Source organism: Acinonyx jubatus, chromosome B3 (genome assembly GCF_027475565.1).
Source record: "Acinonyx jubatus isolate Ajub_Pintada_27869175 chromosome B3, VMU_Ajub_asm_v1.0, whole genome shotgun sequence".
Lineage (NCBI taxonomy): Eukaryota > Metazoa > Chordata > Mammalia > Carnivora > Felidae > Acinonyx > Acinonyx jubatus.
The window spans coordinates 83,344,358-83,360,576 of record NC_069386.1 but is presented as its reverse complement, the minus strand read 5'-3'; the positions used below and the strand labels follow the sequence as shown (position 1 = coordinate 83,360,576).

The window sequence follows — 16,219 nt, the reverse complement described above, 5'->3', positions numbered from 1 at the left end:
AAAGAAAACTGTTAAGAATTCGTAGAAGCCTTAGACCACATTGCCCCCCCCCCCCCCAACCTCCTTACTATAAACTAGTTCCTGGCAGGGTAAAGTCACTGAACCATGTTTAAATATATAGTTAGTGATAGAAATTGGACTTGAACTCAAGTTTAAGCTAAAACAAACTGGAAGAACAGTTTTCATAGATGTGTTGCATTTTATTTGAAAATTACAGATTAGAGATAATCTTGGCATTTCAACTGATAACCTGACCTCCCCTTCACCACCAGTTTTGATTCCTCCACTGAGAATTCTTACACCTTGGCTTTTCAAGGTAAGCTTAATATATAAAAATTCTAATTTAAAAGTTTCATTTAATAAATACATATGTAATCTGTTTTAAACATTTGATTCTTTAACTTTTGTATAGTTTTCTAGAACACTTGGTTTGTGACTTGTCATTCGTTACGGGTTATATAGAGAGGAAAACGGGCATAGCATAATTATTATACTGGTGCATCATTTTTATTTAATACAACAAAAGTGAATATACAAAATTATGTTTTAATTGTATTTAAGTGAAGTATAAATCTCGAATTTATATCAAAGAATATGCTGTGTACATTCATTGTTTTAGTTTTTAAGTTTATTTATTTTAAGAGAGAAAGCGTGAGCAGGGGAGGGGCAGAGACAGAGGAAGAGAGAGAGAATCCCAAGCAGGCTCCATGCTATCAGCACAGAGCCCGATGTGGGGTTCGATCTCACAAACCATGAGATCATGCCCTGAGCCAAAACCAAGAGTCAGATGTTTAACCAGCTGAGCTACCCAGACACTCCTACTTTTGAAGTTTTAATTTTTTTAAGTGTCATTTGATACGTTTGGTGCATTTTCCTAAATGAAACAGTGTGTGGTTATTCATAACCTATGTTGTATCATTTTAATGATAACAATAGTTTTAGTAATCCTGATATTTCAATTCATTAAGAAATTGGGCCAACATAAAAATAAATGAAAGCAAATATATTGCTTGCTATATCACTTTAACAGTATTTGAGTATTAAAATCAATATCTTTAAATTGTAGGCAACCATGTTGACTGATAAATATAAACAAGGTAAATTACACGCTTACAAACTTATTTGTAATACAATGAAAAGAAGACAAGATGTTTCTCCAAATAGAGATTTTCTAACACATTTCTACAATATAATGCATTGTGGATTACTTCATATTGATCAGGTAAATATATACTTTATAACCAATTGCTTTATAAGTTTATCTTTGATTCTTGATTATTTAACTCTTTTAAGGTCTAGAATTAAAAATACTGTCTTATGTAGTCATTTATTTATAAGTTTCTTTGATTTTGTAACCTCATTTGTTCTTAAGACATAGTTGAAAAGCTGTTATGTTAGGGGATTGACTTGATTATTAAATGTGTCTTTCCTAAACATAGTTGAAAAGCTATTAATTAGGGGATTGATTTGATTATTAAATGTATCTTTCCTCTAATGTTGTAACAACTAGTTTGCTTCTTTAAAGTATTAAACCATCTTTTGCTTAGACTGACTACATCTTATTTTAATGTCCTAATGTACTTATTCTTGGGTGTTTTGTAATTGTTACTTAATAATTGGCACTAGAGGCATGTGGATATGCTCATCTAGTAGTGAAATAGAGGATTTTTCTTCTCTAAGAGCTAGCCCATCACATTTTCTTATTTCCATAGATTGTATTAGCACAGTGACAATTATATTGGCTTGGCGTTTGTATCAATATAATCATTACATTAGAAAGTCAAAAATTTGACTGTAAAACATTATTTCAAGGGTCTTGATCCTGGCCATAAAACTGGGAAAAAAAAAAAAACAAACAAAAACCAGAAACAATCACAAAAAACTATGGGTGGTTGTAAGTCATAGTAATGAAACATTTTTATCATAATGTGGTTAAATTTCACTTGCAGTTGATTTAAAGAACATTAAATTAATATTGAAAGAAGTAGTTATATCTCTCCTCCTGAAAAGTGAAAATACTACCTGCATTAATTTGAAATAATTACAGTGTTCTACCTTATAAACATGTCTCAAACAAAATGACGATCTTAGTTATTGACAGAGACCTTTTGTTTAAGATAAATCAGATTGAGTAATACAGTGTAAAACACTGCATCCTCATGGTAAATTCCAAAGGCTGGATATTTGTCATCAAAGGACTTCAGTTGATCTAATAAAGAGAATATTTCCAGTTGCCACATAATAGGTTATGCAGTTTTAAAGATCAGAGATATCATATGGAAGCAAATGGATGAGAGGAGGAACTACTCTGCAGTTCAGTTTTATAACACTTGAGCCTTATATTTTCAACCCCCTGAAGCAAAAAGCCTTCCATCTTGCTGTCTAGTGTGAAAAAAAAAAAAATGCTGTATTGATGTCAGTTAAACAAATATGTTTTAAGTTTATTTTGCTTTGACAGTATAATACCAAGCATGGATTATTTAGAAGAATTAAAATTAGTCTTTCCAGTTAGGCAGTGTATAGTAATTGCCTGTTTTATTATTTCATATGTTATCTATTTTTAAGGGTATTGATTAGCTGATACCCAAGATTAATTTATGATATTCTTTTCCCCTTCTTTTCTTACTTCTAAGGATATTGTCAATACAATCATCAAGCACTGCTCACCTCAGTTTTTTTCACTTGGTTTGCCTGGTGCCACAATGCTTATTATGGATTTTATTGTAGCAGCTGGTAGAGTGGCTTCTTCAGCTTTTCTCAATGTAAGTTTTTATTTCCTGTTCTTTATAATATAACAGACTGTGGTTAAATAGGCTCGACTAACAAAACAGAGAAGGAGCCCTTGTTAGTAAATTTAACAAGCTGATGATCAGGAAAACTTACAGTTTAATTGAAATTGCTTTTATTTTTTTAAGTAAAATTTGAAGTATAAGAAAGTACTAAAATTAGTTGATGGAATTGACACAGGGGCTATAAAAATGGATTAAAATCTGATAAAACAAAATTTAAAATTGAAGAAGTCTATGGAAACAAGTAGAGGCAGGGAAGAAACTAAAGAAAGGGCAGTGGGCCATAGCAAAAGAGAAGAAACAGATGAGATAATCCAGAAATATGCTCTAGGAGTAAACTCTAAACTCTGAAAAGCATGTGAGGATTTTTCATAACAGTTACGGAACTATGGAGACAATGCCAAGTAACTGGTATAGTTGGAAGACGTCCATATTTATGTAGCAGAGGTAAACTAAAGAGGAAGACAGTAGCTGGTTTATAGTGCTAGAGAGGTTAGATTTTATCCTTAGGAAAGAATGAGCAAACATTGAGGGATTTTACGCAAGGAGTGGCATGATCAAATTTACTATGAAAACAATTACTGTTCAATAGACCAATTATTCTAGATGACTAGTCAGCACGTTTCCTGCACTTCTTTAAGGTTGTGCAGGAGAGTGGCACCTGGGTGGCTCATTTGGTTGAGTGTCCGACTTCAGCTCAAGTCATGATCTCAGTTTATGAGTTTGAGCCCCACATTGGGCTTTACATTGACAGCACGGAGCCTGCTTTAGATTCTCTGTCTCCCTCTCTCTCTCTCTCTCTGCCCCTCCCCCTCAAAAATAAACATTAAAAAATTAAAAAAAAAAAAGATTCTGCAAGAGAATTAAACCCTGATGTCCTTAGGAATCCATTTTATGTGATTAAATTTACCTCCTGTGCATCTAGAAGGATACTAGTTCTGTAACATCCTTGGGGAAATTTTTAAAAATAGTTATTTTCTGTTTGTGTGGTTCATATGAGGAACACTTGTTGAGAAAAACTGCATAGGAAAACAAATCATTACAGGAATCAAACCTGACACCTCATCTCTACTGTAAGTTTAAGGTCAGTCTTTTCCTCTGGATGATGTTGAAGATACATAGTCTAAATCTTCCTCTTTGGATTCCATTTTAGATCCCATACACATCATCTTCCTTCCCTTAATGGGAAGCCCCTTTTCTCCCTCTGCCAGGCAGCTTACAAAATAACTAATTAGGTTTTACCTTTATTAATTATAGTCACATTATAAGTATGCTCCCGTTATATCCACATACTTGAACATTCTCAGTTACCTTACCCAACTTTCAACAAAAACCCTTAGCTAATCTCTTTTTTAAATTAAATATTGCGTTTTTTATCAGTTTCATTTTTATAACTAATTTTTTTTTATTTAGAGACTTTAATTTTTTAAGTAATCTCTACACCCAATGAGGGGCTTGAATTTATAACCCCAAGATCAAGAGTCACATGTTCTACTGACTGAGCCAGCCAGGTATACCTACAGATAATTTTAAATTGGGATGGTGGCTACAAGCTTGCCCTACCCCTTTATGGTATTGTCTTTTATCTGCAAATAAGGATTTTTTTTAAAAATGGAAATGAGTTGTTTTGTTGATAATCATAATAGTACCACTTCACTGCCTCTTTTAAAACAATTAGAAACATAAGGAGATCCTGTGGAAGATAGGGTCTTGTTTTATGTAAATAGAAGGATTACGTTTCTAGCAAATTTATAAAGCATTTTTTTGGTATTATTAAACATATAATTCAATTCATAGATATTTTAGTAAACAAAGAAATATATTAGTAAGTGGGTGTTGGTGGGCGTGCAAGAAGGTAGAAGAAGAAAAAGAAATGTTCAGTGCTGGGGCACCTAAGTGGCTCAGTCGGTTAAGCGTCTTACTCTTGGTTTTGGCTCACATCCTGATCTCATGGTTTCATGAGTTCGAGCCCCAAGTCGGACTCCACACTGACAGCACAGAGACTGCTTCAGATTCTCTGTCTCCCACTCTCTCTGCCCCTCTGCCACCCCCACTGTCTCTGTCTCTCAAAATAAGTAAACTTTTAAACAAAGAAAGAAATGTTCAGTGCTGATACTTCAGAAATGGCTTAATATATATATAGCTAAGAAAAAGAGGAAAAGTTACCTTCATCTGCAGGCCAACCATAAATTCTTACTTTGTTTTTAGTTAAGTACTATAGGCAATGCTTTTTTCACTTGGCATAATATTATAAAAACTGTCTAGTGCCTATTTCTTGAAGATACAATTAATGTTCTTATCCTTAGTTACTTTTATCCTTAGGTAGTAACAAATATAATCTAGTGACATTGAGTCATTTGCTCATTAGTACACTATGTTTTGGTGTGTGAATTGCCTTTAAAATGAAAGTATGTATATTTTTTCTCAAAATTAGAGTAAATTTATGCTGTCAGCTAAGCTATATTCTTATTTGCAGTCCCATTAAGTGTGGCTGATTTCTGCTTAATTTGCTGTTCCTAAGGAGAGCTCTGCATTTACTGAGAATAGCAGTAGTTTATGTGCAAAGTATAGGTGAAAACCTCAACCTTTTTGTGTTGCTCCTTTCGTTTTTAATTGTGTCTTATGCTCTCACTTCTCTTTGTACTGTGGTTAGGTCATGAAGTAATTTTCTGGTAATTTAATGACATAGTCAAATACATTTTAAAGATTTAAAAAATCTGACACATAGGCACCAAGAGTGGAAGCACAAGTTCTTCTGGGATCCTTGGTTTGTTTTCCTAACTTATATTGTGAACTCCCTGCTCTCCATCCCAACATTCCTGATATTGCCATGTCTCAGTTTACAGATGTTAAGGTAAGAAATCAGTTGCGAATTTTTAGTATTTAAATGACTTTTTAAGTAATGTATGTTTGATAAAGTTTGTGTTCTTTTCCTTTAGAAATCCACATAATCGTTAAAGAACGTTAGCCAGCCATACCCATCAGACACAAAGCTAGAATGTCTGTTAGGAGCATAGCCTTTTTTGTGTTGATAACTTCTTTGGAAATGTTTTCTCATTATTGAATCCATTCATATGCCAATATTATAGGATTCTTTTATTTGCTCACTGAACATTTATTGAAACATCCTATGAGACAGATAGTAGGCTACTTCTAAGGCTACTAAGATTGAGATGGTACTAAACCTGCAAATTTGACTCTCTCTCTCTCGTAATTTCCCAATGTGATGTATCAAACAGTGTAATGGAAATATTCTGTTTTGCTGTAGGAAAGTGTGGAATTGGGGTGGGGATCTTATGTATCTGAGGCCTCATAGCTCCTCAGAAGTCATGCTGATAATTTTTTTTTTAACTTTGGTTTTCTCTGAAAGTTTTTCAATCCAGTTTTTGTCGGGAGTTCTGCATGTATTTTTCATGCCACCCATATTTCTCTTTACAACATTTATAACATCTATAATTACTTATTTAGTGTTTAGTTTATACTTCAGACAAACACCACAGTAGGTCCTATTTACCTAGTAAAAGGTCCTATTTACTGCTGTATCCTCAGAGTTTAACAGGCTGCTTGGCATCTGGGACTCCTGAAACATTTGTTAAACAAGTGACTTTCAGTTACACATAAAATTGCGTTAGGTCAGTGCAGATTTACAATGACAGTTAATAAAAACTATACCTTTGGTCTTCAGAGATGTCATATTTTTGGTTTCTTCTATTTTCAGAAGATCCTGAAGGTCAGGGATAGGTAGTAGTTTTTAAGTCTGTTAGGGATTAGCCTAGCTTACTACATATGATCTGCATTTCAGAGTGGACTTTTCACTTCTGGCCATTGTATATAGGTAGTAATGGCTGAAATGATTAAAAAAATCAAACTTTGGGGAAGGGGTATTTCCAAAATAAAAGCTAATTCTGTTAATGATGAAGAAAGCAAAAAGCCTAAGAAAATGATAATTATTCTCATTCAGAAAAGTGAAGATTTAAGGGAAAGTCACATGCCACAGTGGTCATATGTAGTTTTCACATTTTCACTGAAAACCACTCCCCGCGTACTCTAAACTGCAACCATATAGCCACATGGGACATACCATGCTGTTTTTCGATTCTGTGCCTTTGAAAACCCATTTCTTTCTGCCTAAAACATCATTATATAGACCTGGTTTCTTCTTCTTGTCTCTCTTAATCACTCAAACATAATCTTTGACCTTGATCATTTGTCAAAATCCTATTTACCTAAGACCCTTTTGTGAAGTCTTCTGTGACTTTCTGAAGTTAAAGTTAAGATACTGTTGTCTTAACCATATGTTTCTTTACAGCATTTAAGACAGGATCTAAGACATAGAAAGCTCTTGGGCTTAAATGGATACCTTTCAAGTATCTATTAATTGCCAGCCACTGGGCTAGATGCTAAGTTTACAAAGATAAGTAGTTTACTCCTCTTAAGGAGCTTACAATCTGTGTAGCTGATAAGTGCTTTTTGAATATATGAATGAATGAATGATTATTTTTGAAAAAAAGGAACAAATAGATTCTTAATCATCAAACCTAATGTCATTCTTGTTTTCCTTTCCTTAGCCACTATAGTACTAGTCCAGTGTTGATGTTCCTGACTTCCGAAATCTCTTCAATTTTGACTTATGTTGCACAGATCTATCTTGATTTTCTTCTTGCTTCTCTAAATATTCTGTGACTCCTTAATAGACTAGTTTTCTTTCCCTGCTTGCTAAACATAAACTTGTTACAAGATCCTCTTTAGATAATGACTTTCTCTTTATTCTGCCTTTTGAGTGTTTTATTCATTTACATAATTTTAACTATTATTTAGCACTTATCCCCAAACTCACATATTATCATGTTTTACAAATTATCAAAAAGAAGAAGCTTGCTTTTAAATGAATATTTCTCAGAGTTTTGAAACGATGTTCGTACTTTTGAGCAATTAAATCTTTTTTCATTATAGTGAGCTTTTTATTACTCTTCTAATCAGGAAAAAAGGATTCTTTTTTCCAACATATGTATTTGGTTATAAATTTCAGAAATAATTTGTTTTAATTTGTTTGTGCTGCTCTAACAAGATACTACCAAAAAAAAAAAAAATAGTACCGACTGGGTTGCTTATAAATGACATAAATTTATTCCTCATAGTTCTGATGGCTGAGATGTCCAAGATCAAGGCTCCAGCAAAGTTGTATTCTGGTGAGGGCTTTCTCGCTGGTTTATAGCTGGCACCTTCTCACTGTGTCTTCACAGAGTAGAAGGAGTTAGAGAGTTCTGTGGTGGTCTCTTTTATAAGAGCATTAATTCCATTCATAAAGTCTCCATCCTCATGACCTAATAAGCACCTACTAATGCCATCATCTTTGGGGGTTAGGATTTTAACATAAGAATTTTGGGGGGACATAAACATTCAGACCATACCATTGTTTTATTTATTTAGCTAATTTTATGAATAATATTAGACTCTATTAAAAGTATATGGGTGAGAACAAAGACTTTTATTTCCTTGTTGTATCCCTAGCACCTGGCACAGTGTCTGGGCTCATAGTGGCCATTTAATAAATACTTGTTGAATGGATGAATGAATGAAATTTTAGTCATTACCATTATTTCTTCCTTTATTCTAGGAACTTATAATCAAAACTGTATTAAGCTCAGCAAGAGATGAGCCCTCTGGCCCTGCACGGTAGGTCAGATATCCTTAAGACTTGACATAACTATTCTGTTTTTGGAATCTTATTGTAGAAGTTGATTGAATTATTCAGCAGTCCAGATTGTTTCAAATACACAAAAGCTGTTTTGAATTATAAATCTAAATTATTTATATTATTAAATACTTACTCTTTTCATGATTTGAATACAACCCTTCCTTCATTAATAAAATCCTAGGGGCACCTGGGTAGCTCGTTCAGTTAAGCATTTCACTTTGGTTCAGGTCATGATCTCGCGGTTTGTGAGTTCGAGGCCTGCATCGGGCTCTGTGCTGACAGCTCTGAGCCTGAAGTCTGCTTCAGATTCTGTGTCTCCCTCTCTCTGCTTCTCTCTCTCTCTCAAAAATAAGTAAACATTAAAAAAAAAATCTTAAAAAAATAAAATCCTGGTCACCTTGTTCAGTGTCTTTACCTTCTATATCTAAAATGATTTGATTTTATTCAAGTACATTTTGCTTTCCCTTCAGATTTTATTTGTCACTATCTCTTATGCAATACTTTGTAATGTACTAGTAATTACCCAATGAATATTTTTTAAGTTGAATTCAAAGGAAATATTTTTAATGTAGAAAAAAATAGGAAAATTTATAAATATTTTATCAGGGTATTTTTTAAAAATAGAATATAAAAAGACTTTAGAATGTTTTCCCTTCTATACATCTTGTTAAGAAGTGAAAACTGTCATTTTCTCTGTTTTACTAGACCTTTCCAGAAAGATGGAGATTTAAATCAGCAGGATACCAATAACACACCATGTTCCTTCTTTTCTCAAAAATATCATTAATTTATATTTTCTATTTCTTGAAGCTAATTCTAATACTATGTAATTAGCCTCAGTAGTAGTCTGCGTTTACTACTATTCTGACCTACATGTCTGGAATGCTTCCTCTTTTCCTAACATCTGCACATTTTTTTGACCCAAGGTTCTAAAAAATATGGATTATGGCTTTGATCATTTAGATTCTAATTGCAGTTTAAACCTTTTAACAGCAACTAGAATTAATATAAAATGAGCAGTTTGCTTAAATGAGACATAGCTCTAGCCTTTAATGCAGTTGGATATTTTTCTTAATAGCCAAGTTTAACTAGAAACAAATCTCTTTGAATAAATTCTTCTTTTACATTAGTTTCATTTTAATACTGGATAACTACTCCAGAAAATGACGTTGTCTTTCCATTATTCCCATATTTTCATTTCTGGTAGCCTTAACCCCAAATGTGATTATTATCAATATTATTTCTTTAACATTTGCTATGCTAATGATTAATAATGATAACCTTTTAAGTTTATAAGGATTTTCCTGTCAAATTGTTCCACTTAATCCTCATCACAATTCTAAGAAATTACTGGAATCATTATTCTTCCAACTTTACTAGCAAAAAACTGATGGCTTAGAAAACTAACATTTATTCTGTGCTAGGCACTGTTCTGAACACCTTATTACCTCATTTAATCTTTGCAACATTTCTAGGACATATGTGCAGTTTTTATCTGATTTTTTTATAGATGGGAGCCCAGAGAATTTAAATAATCTGCCCTATCATCCAGAAATGGCAGACGCATGATTGCAACTCTGGCATTTTGTCTTCAGAGCCGTATCAGATATATAAGTAATAAGTGACAGAACCAGATTTGAACTTCGAGCTTCAGATCCTAGATCTTCTGCCTTTTTCTTTTTTTTTTTTTTTCTTTTTTAAACTGTGTTGCCTCTCAAGTGAAAGAACATTGAAGCCTAAAACATAGCTGCCCAGAAGTAGACTTGGGAATCATTAACACATTAGCTTGTCTTGAGAATATAGGGAAATCCCAAACGTTGAATATAAGTATTTTCTAAACTTGCTTTCCTTTCAGGAATGTGAGGTCTTAGAAGACCCCCAAATCTGACCAGGAGCACAGACTTGAGCCATACTGGGACTAGTCTAAATTATTTGAATATCTTGAAGAATGTAGGAAACACACAAACATACACACACCCACACATGCACACACAAATTTGATCTTACCCCTCAATTATAAAAATGTCTGTTAAGCATTTTACTTCTGGTCTGTGTTAATTAGCTGCATTCATGGAGTTTATTATTACTCTAGGATTACAGTGCTTCCCACTGCTAAACCTGAAACTTGGTTATTTAGATCTAGAATATTTATAGGTGGGCAACAGTAGGGAAGAAATAAAGCAGTAGACTTCGCTTAGAAGACTTTATGGTAGTTTTTTTTTTAATGTTTATTTATTTTTTTGAGATAGTGTGCAGGTGGGGAAGAGGTAGAGAGAGACAGGATCTGAAGCAGACCCTGCGCTAAGAGCAGAGAGCCCAGTGTGAGACTCGAACCCACAAACCTGATCATGACCTGAACTGAGATCTGACACTCAACTGACTGAGCCATCCAGGCATCCTTTGGTACTTTTGATAGTAAATAATTTATTAGCATTAACACTGTGATAAACTGAAAGAAGACACTTAACTTCTGATCATCTGTGTTCAGGAAGAAAACAATTTCTGCATTGAATTGTTCTGAAATTTAGCATTCTACTGAAAAAATGTTAAGAATATCATCATGGGGAGGGGGACACCTGGGTGGCTCACTCAGTTAAGCATCCGACTCTTGATGTCGGCTAAGGTCATGATCTCAGGGTTGTGAGATCGAGCCCTGTGTCAGGCTCCATGTTCTGCACAGATCTTGCTTGGGATTCTCTCTCCCCCTCTCTCTCTGCCCCTACCCCACTTGTGTGTGCGTGCTCTTGTTTGCTCTCTCAAAATAAATGAATAAACTTTAAAAAAAGAGAAAAGAATGTCCGTATCAGGACACGCCAAGTATAGCAGAATACTAGAATGAGTTGACATTTTTAAGGAGTTGAGGGAACCAATATGTGCTTCATCAGAAGCTTATACTTGAAACACTAATGGAATTTTTACTGATTCTTTTACTGATTCTGATCATCTGATAAGTCCCTTCAAGCTGAAACTCAGTTGAAGTAGGAAAATGAAGTTTCACAAGACATTAGGGGATAGAAAAAATTATGCAAATTCTGTTTCTTTTGGAATCTCTTTATAAAACATATGAATTTTATTTGTATTGCCAATTTGTTTTAAAGAATTTATAGCTGGCTATGTTAGATTTAAGGGTTATGAAAATAATCTTTGACCCAACAGCTTCATGTTTTCGCTGAAGTTCATTTGGTGCTGTCAACAAAATCACACTTTCCTTTTTTGAAAGCAGGTTACATATTTGTTTGGGACGCTTTATGGCAATATCAATTTATTAACATAGGTTTGTTAGAAAGATCGTGTGTGTTATCCCCTCCTATGAGATTGTTAGCAAATTATATTTGAAAATTAGGCTTTTAGTTTGGAGCCCTGTGCTGTCCTCCTACTTTCTCTTGCTAAGAAGAGCTAATATACAGAGTAAAAATTGATTCATTTAAACAGTGCATGTTCTTTCTAGGATGGTTTGTTTTGGTATTTTGGTTGGGGTGGTGGTTTCATTTCATTTCAAGTCTCATGCACTTTTATTTATATCATTGTTGGTTGCCTTTTTTGCAGATGTGTAGCACTGTGCAGTTTAGGTATTTGGATTTGTGAAGAACTAGTCCATGAGTCTCATCATCCTCAAATTAAGGAAGCTCTGAATGTAATTTGTGTTTCCTTAAAGGTAAAAAAAAGAACCTATTTAGTGGAATATATTGATATAGAATGCATGACTTTTTCTCCAAGTGTTTATTATATCTTATGTCTTTATAGGATAAGACATTTATTAAATGTTACATTTTATTATTATTCATTTATTAACACATTATTTCCTTGATCTTGACTTTTTCCTTGAGTGGTCCTACTCTTGAATGCAAGGGTATTGTGGTGATCACCAATTTTATCTCAGCTTTTTATGTCATTTAATTTGTAAGGTCATTTATATTTTCCTAATCATTATTTTTGTAAGTTACTCTTCAGTCCTTATTACTTCCTGAATTCTTGAGCTGTTGCATGATTTGGGTTTATTATTCAAGTTAAATGGTCTCTTTGTAACTAACAAGAGTAAGATTTGTTAAAAAATAATAGCCTAATTATTTGGAGAGTGTGAATGAGTAAATTTTTTGCTTGGGAAAGTATGCATGATATTATTTTTGTCTTAAAACTTCTAATGCACTTTCTATATAGAATGTAAACATAAAAAGTACAAATATTACTTATATGACAAATATTTGTGTCATAGTATGTGCTATGTTTGAGGTGCTTTGCTGGTCAGATTGAGGGATATCAGAAGGAAAAAAAATTATAAAAACTAGATTCAAAAGTTAATAATATGATGACTGGAGAGATTAAAATAAGAGTAATAAAACAAAAAGCTGAGAGAACCAAATGAATAGTGCATGTAAAATGCTGATTGAGGTCAGAGGAAACATCAACTTTGACTTGGGTATTAGAGAAGACTTTGGAAATAGGAGACATTTGGTTAGGGCTTGAAGAGTGGGGGACATGTGGTCATAAAAAGCTGAGCTTAACAAGTTTGACTTTATGCCATTCGGGAGTCATCTGAGAACTTTAAGCATAAAGAATGTGAGCATCAGAGCAGTTCTTTAGAAGATTAATTTGAAAATATTGTGTAGAGTTGATTGGAATGGGGAACAGATTGGAATGGAGAAAAGACTGAAAGAATTACAGGCTGTTGCAGAAATTTAGGTGAGGGAAAATGGAATAAAACTTTAATGGAGACAAACATTCAAAATCAAAAATGAAAATTGTGTTTTTGGAATATATTGTGAATTCTTATTTTGCAACTATGTATTTATCCTCTTAATAGTATTTTAATACACAAATTTAGAGTAAAAAAAGAAACAGGTATGAAATTTAAAGTTTTTCAGCAACTAATGCATTAATGAATAATTTGTTGTTGTTGTTATTACAGTTTACCAATAAAACAGTAGCCCATGTAGCTTGTAACATGCTTCACATGCTGGTTCATTATGTACCTAGACTTCAGATTTACCAACCTGATTCTCCCTTGAAAATTATTCAAGTAAGTTATTTCTCATTTATTTATTATGACCCTGTTAAAAAAACCTTTAGATTTGGATACCTTGAAATATAAAATTATTTAATAATTTCTTTAAATTTTGCATGGCTAACTAATGGCAACCCAGGCTGGTTTTTTTGGTTTTTGGTTTTTGGTTTTGGTTTTGGTTTTGGTTTTGGTTTTGGTTTTGGTTTTGGTTTTAGATATCAAAGTTCATGACAGTCCTTTTGTATTTTATGTTAGGAGACTCTGTTCTTGGTTTTTATTGCTACATGCAAATTGATAATTGCCATCATCTTTATTAATGTATATTCTGCTTCATTCCCTCTCTTAGGTGAGAAAACATAGCATCCCTCCAGTTACCAGAATCAGGACATTATTTTGATTCATCCCTTTTCTTTCCTCTTCAGCTAATCATAGATGAAATTTGTTTTTGAAAAATTATTTTTTAATTTTAATTTTGTGTCTCCAACGCTTCCTGCAACACCTGACCTCCTATACTTTATACAATACCTGACCTGTTTCATTATTTCTTTCTTGAGATGCTATTGTAGCCTTCTGACTAATCCCCTGGCTTCTGAGGTCTTCCCCGCCAAGTCGTCATTTCACATTCACATGACTCTGACACCTACCTGAAAAAAACAAAACTCAGTAATATCTCTGAGTGGTTTTCCTTTGCCTATAAAATAAGACCCATGTTCTTTATCTGGGAATTTGAAGCCTTCAGATGAGGCCTCAACCCATCTTTTTAAAATTATGTAGAGATTCCTTTGAGGTATCCTGTTGCCCACATACCTGAGTCGACTTACTATCTCCTGAACATACCTTGACTCTTCCTACCTGAAATGTTCTACTTCTTTTATCCTCCCTTCATCTTTCAGTGATTGGTTTAATACCATCTCCTCAAAAAATAAGAATCTTTATCTCTTCTCTCCAACCAGAGTTTATCTATCTTCATATTCTAATAAAATTTTTAGGAAATATAACAATTAATATTTATTAAGCACCTATTATGTACCAGTCGCTATACCAGCCACTTTTTCATAAATTACCTCATTTAATTCTTAAGTCTTTTGAGGTAGACTGTTATTTGCCTCCCACCACCTTTATTTAACATGAGAGAACTGAGGATTTAGTAACTATATGAAGTCACAAGCTAGCAGGGTAGAAATAGTTCATACCCAAGTGTGTAAGATTTTAAGTCCGGGCTTTTCTGGCTCAACCATTTTGCCAACCTCTATTTCAGCACAAAATATATTTGTGTACAAATTCAAAAATGCCCTCTAAGACAGGGCATTTTTCTTCTTTATTATTTTTTATGCCTAGGGTGACTTTCATGTAGAATATGTTCAGTGGGTATCTGTTGAGTTGAAAATATGTAGTATTATGGTTTGGAAGTTAGGTTTGAGGATTAGACATTCCTGGTTTAACTAACCCCTGATTCAACCATTTACTAACTTTGTAACTACGAACAAGTTACTTGGCTCTCTGAACTCACGTTTTCTTTATCTTTACATTTTTCTTTATATTTTTACATTTTCTTTACATTTGTGATAAAAATATCTAGCTCACAGAGTTGCTCTGAAGACTAAATGAGAAAACATATCAAACAGCTTAGAACTTTTTGCCTTAAAATTATGAAGCACTAATTTTAATCAATGTTGGCTGCAGCTATTATAATTATGCAGGACATGATTACTGGGTGTAAATGTGAATGCAATGTATGTTAGTATTAAAACGTTTGAAGATTTTAACCTTTAAGGTTGATTATTCTGTTTGAAAATTAAGGTCATTTTAAAAAATTTTTTTAAACTTTTATTTATTTTTGAGAGAAAGAGAGTGTGAGCAGAGGAGGGTCAGAGAGAAAGGGAGACACAATCAGAAGCAGGCTCCAGGCTCTGAGCTGTCAGCACAGAGCCCAGTACGGGGCTCGAATGAGCCATGAGATCATGACCTGAGCCGAAGTCGGAGGCTTAACTGACTGAGCCACCCAGGCGCCCCTGAAAATTAAGATCATTCTTTAAGCAGATTTTTCTTTTTTTCATTTGAAAGTCTGCAGATCCTTTCCCTTATTTTCTTTATCAGTTTATATATTATTAATACTCACCTAAGTACTTCTTAAGTATGCAGAATTTTTTCACATTGCTTCATTAAACATTATAGGGGTCAATGGCTACAGATAAACATGAAGAGTTATTATATTCCACTTCTAGTTGAATGGAGAAGTGAAATCCCAAAATAGTGGAGCATTTCACTAATGTTTACCTGTTTGCATAGTTACGAATAGAAGCCCAGCCAGTTCCAGTACCAATATTAAGCGGATGTATCTAATATTCTACATTCTATTAGCAAATAAAAGCCTTTTACTGTGTAAAGTACATTTACATTTCTACTTGATACATTGAAGCAATAACTTATGAAAATATAATAGCATACAATAAACTTACCCCTATACATTTTTAACATGCACATAAAAAAGTTTAATGAGATCAAAAAATTTCCAGGGTAAATAACACTGTATGTGAATATTTTGTCTTCTTTTAATAATTTTTTATTATTTCATATTTTTTATCAAATTTATTCATTACACAGCTTAGTGTACATGTTAATTTAAAAAGCTAGATTATAAATTTTTTTAAAGCATATATTTATCTACACACACACACGTACACAGAAATGTCTGGAAAGACAAGAGAGTAGATTTCTTTTTCTTTAAGT

General features: G+C 33.3%; 1 protein-coding gene across 7 annotated transcripts in view; it reads left to right on the top strand.

The window, feature by feature from the left end:
- RALGAPA1 (Ral GTPase activating protein catalytic subunit alpha 1) overlaps positions 1 to 16,219 on the top strand; it is a 264,118-nt gene that overhangs the window by 129,769 nt on the left and 118,130 nt on the right. For all 7 annotated transcript variants that reach the window (XR_008299366.1, XM_027065594.2, XM_053224366.1 and 4 more), the window contains 7 exons: positions 218 to 316; positions 1,067 to 1,222; positions 2,634 to 2,762; positions 5,518 to 5,643; positions 8,407 to 8,465; positions 12,034 to 12,142; positions 13,394 to 13,504. Coding sequence is in view for 6 of the 7 variants with exons in the window: in XM_027065594.2 (XP_026921395.2) it covers positions 218 to 316; positions 1,067 to 1,222; positions 2,634 to 2,762; positions 5,518 to 5,643; positions 8,407 to 8,465; positions 12,034 to 12,142; positions 13,394 to 13,504 (789 nt within the window). In the remaining variant the exon portion in view is untranslated. The remainder of the gene's footprint in view (positions 1 to 217; positions 317 to 1,066; positions 1,223 to 2,633; positions 2,763 to 5,517; positions 5,644 to 8,406; positions 8,466 to 12,033; positions 12,143 to 13,393; positions 13,505 to 16,219) is intronic.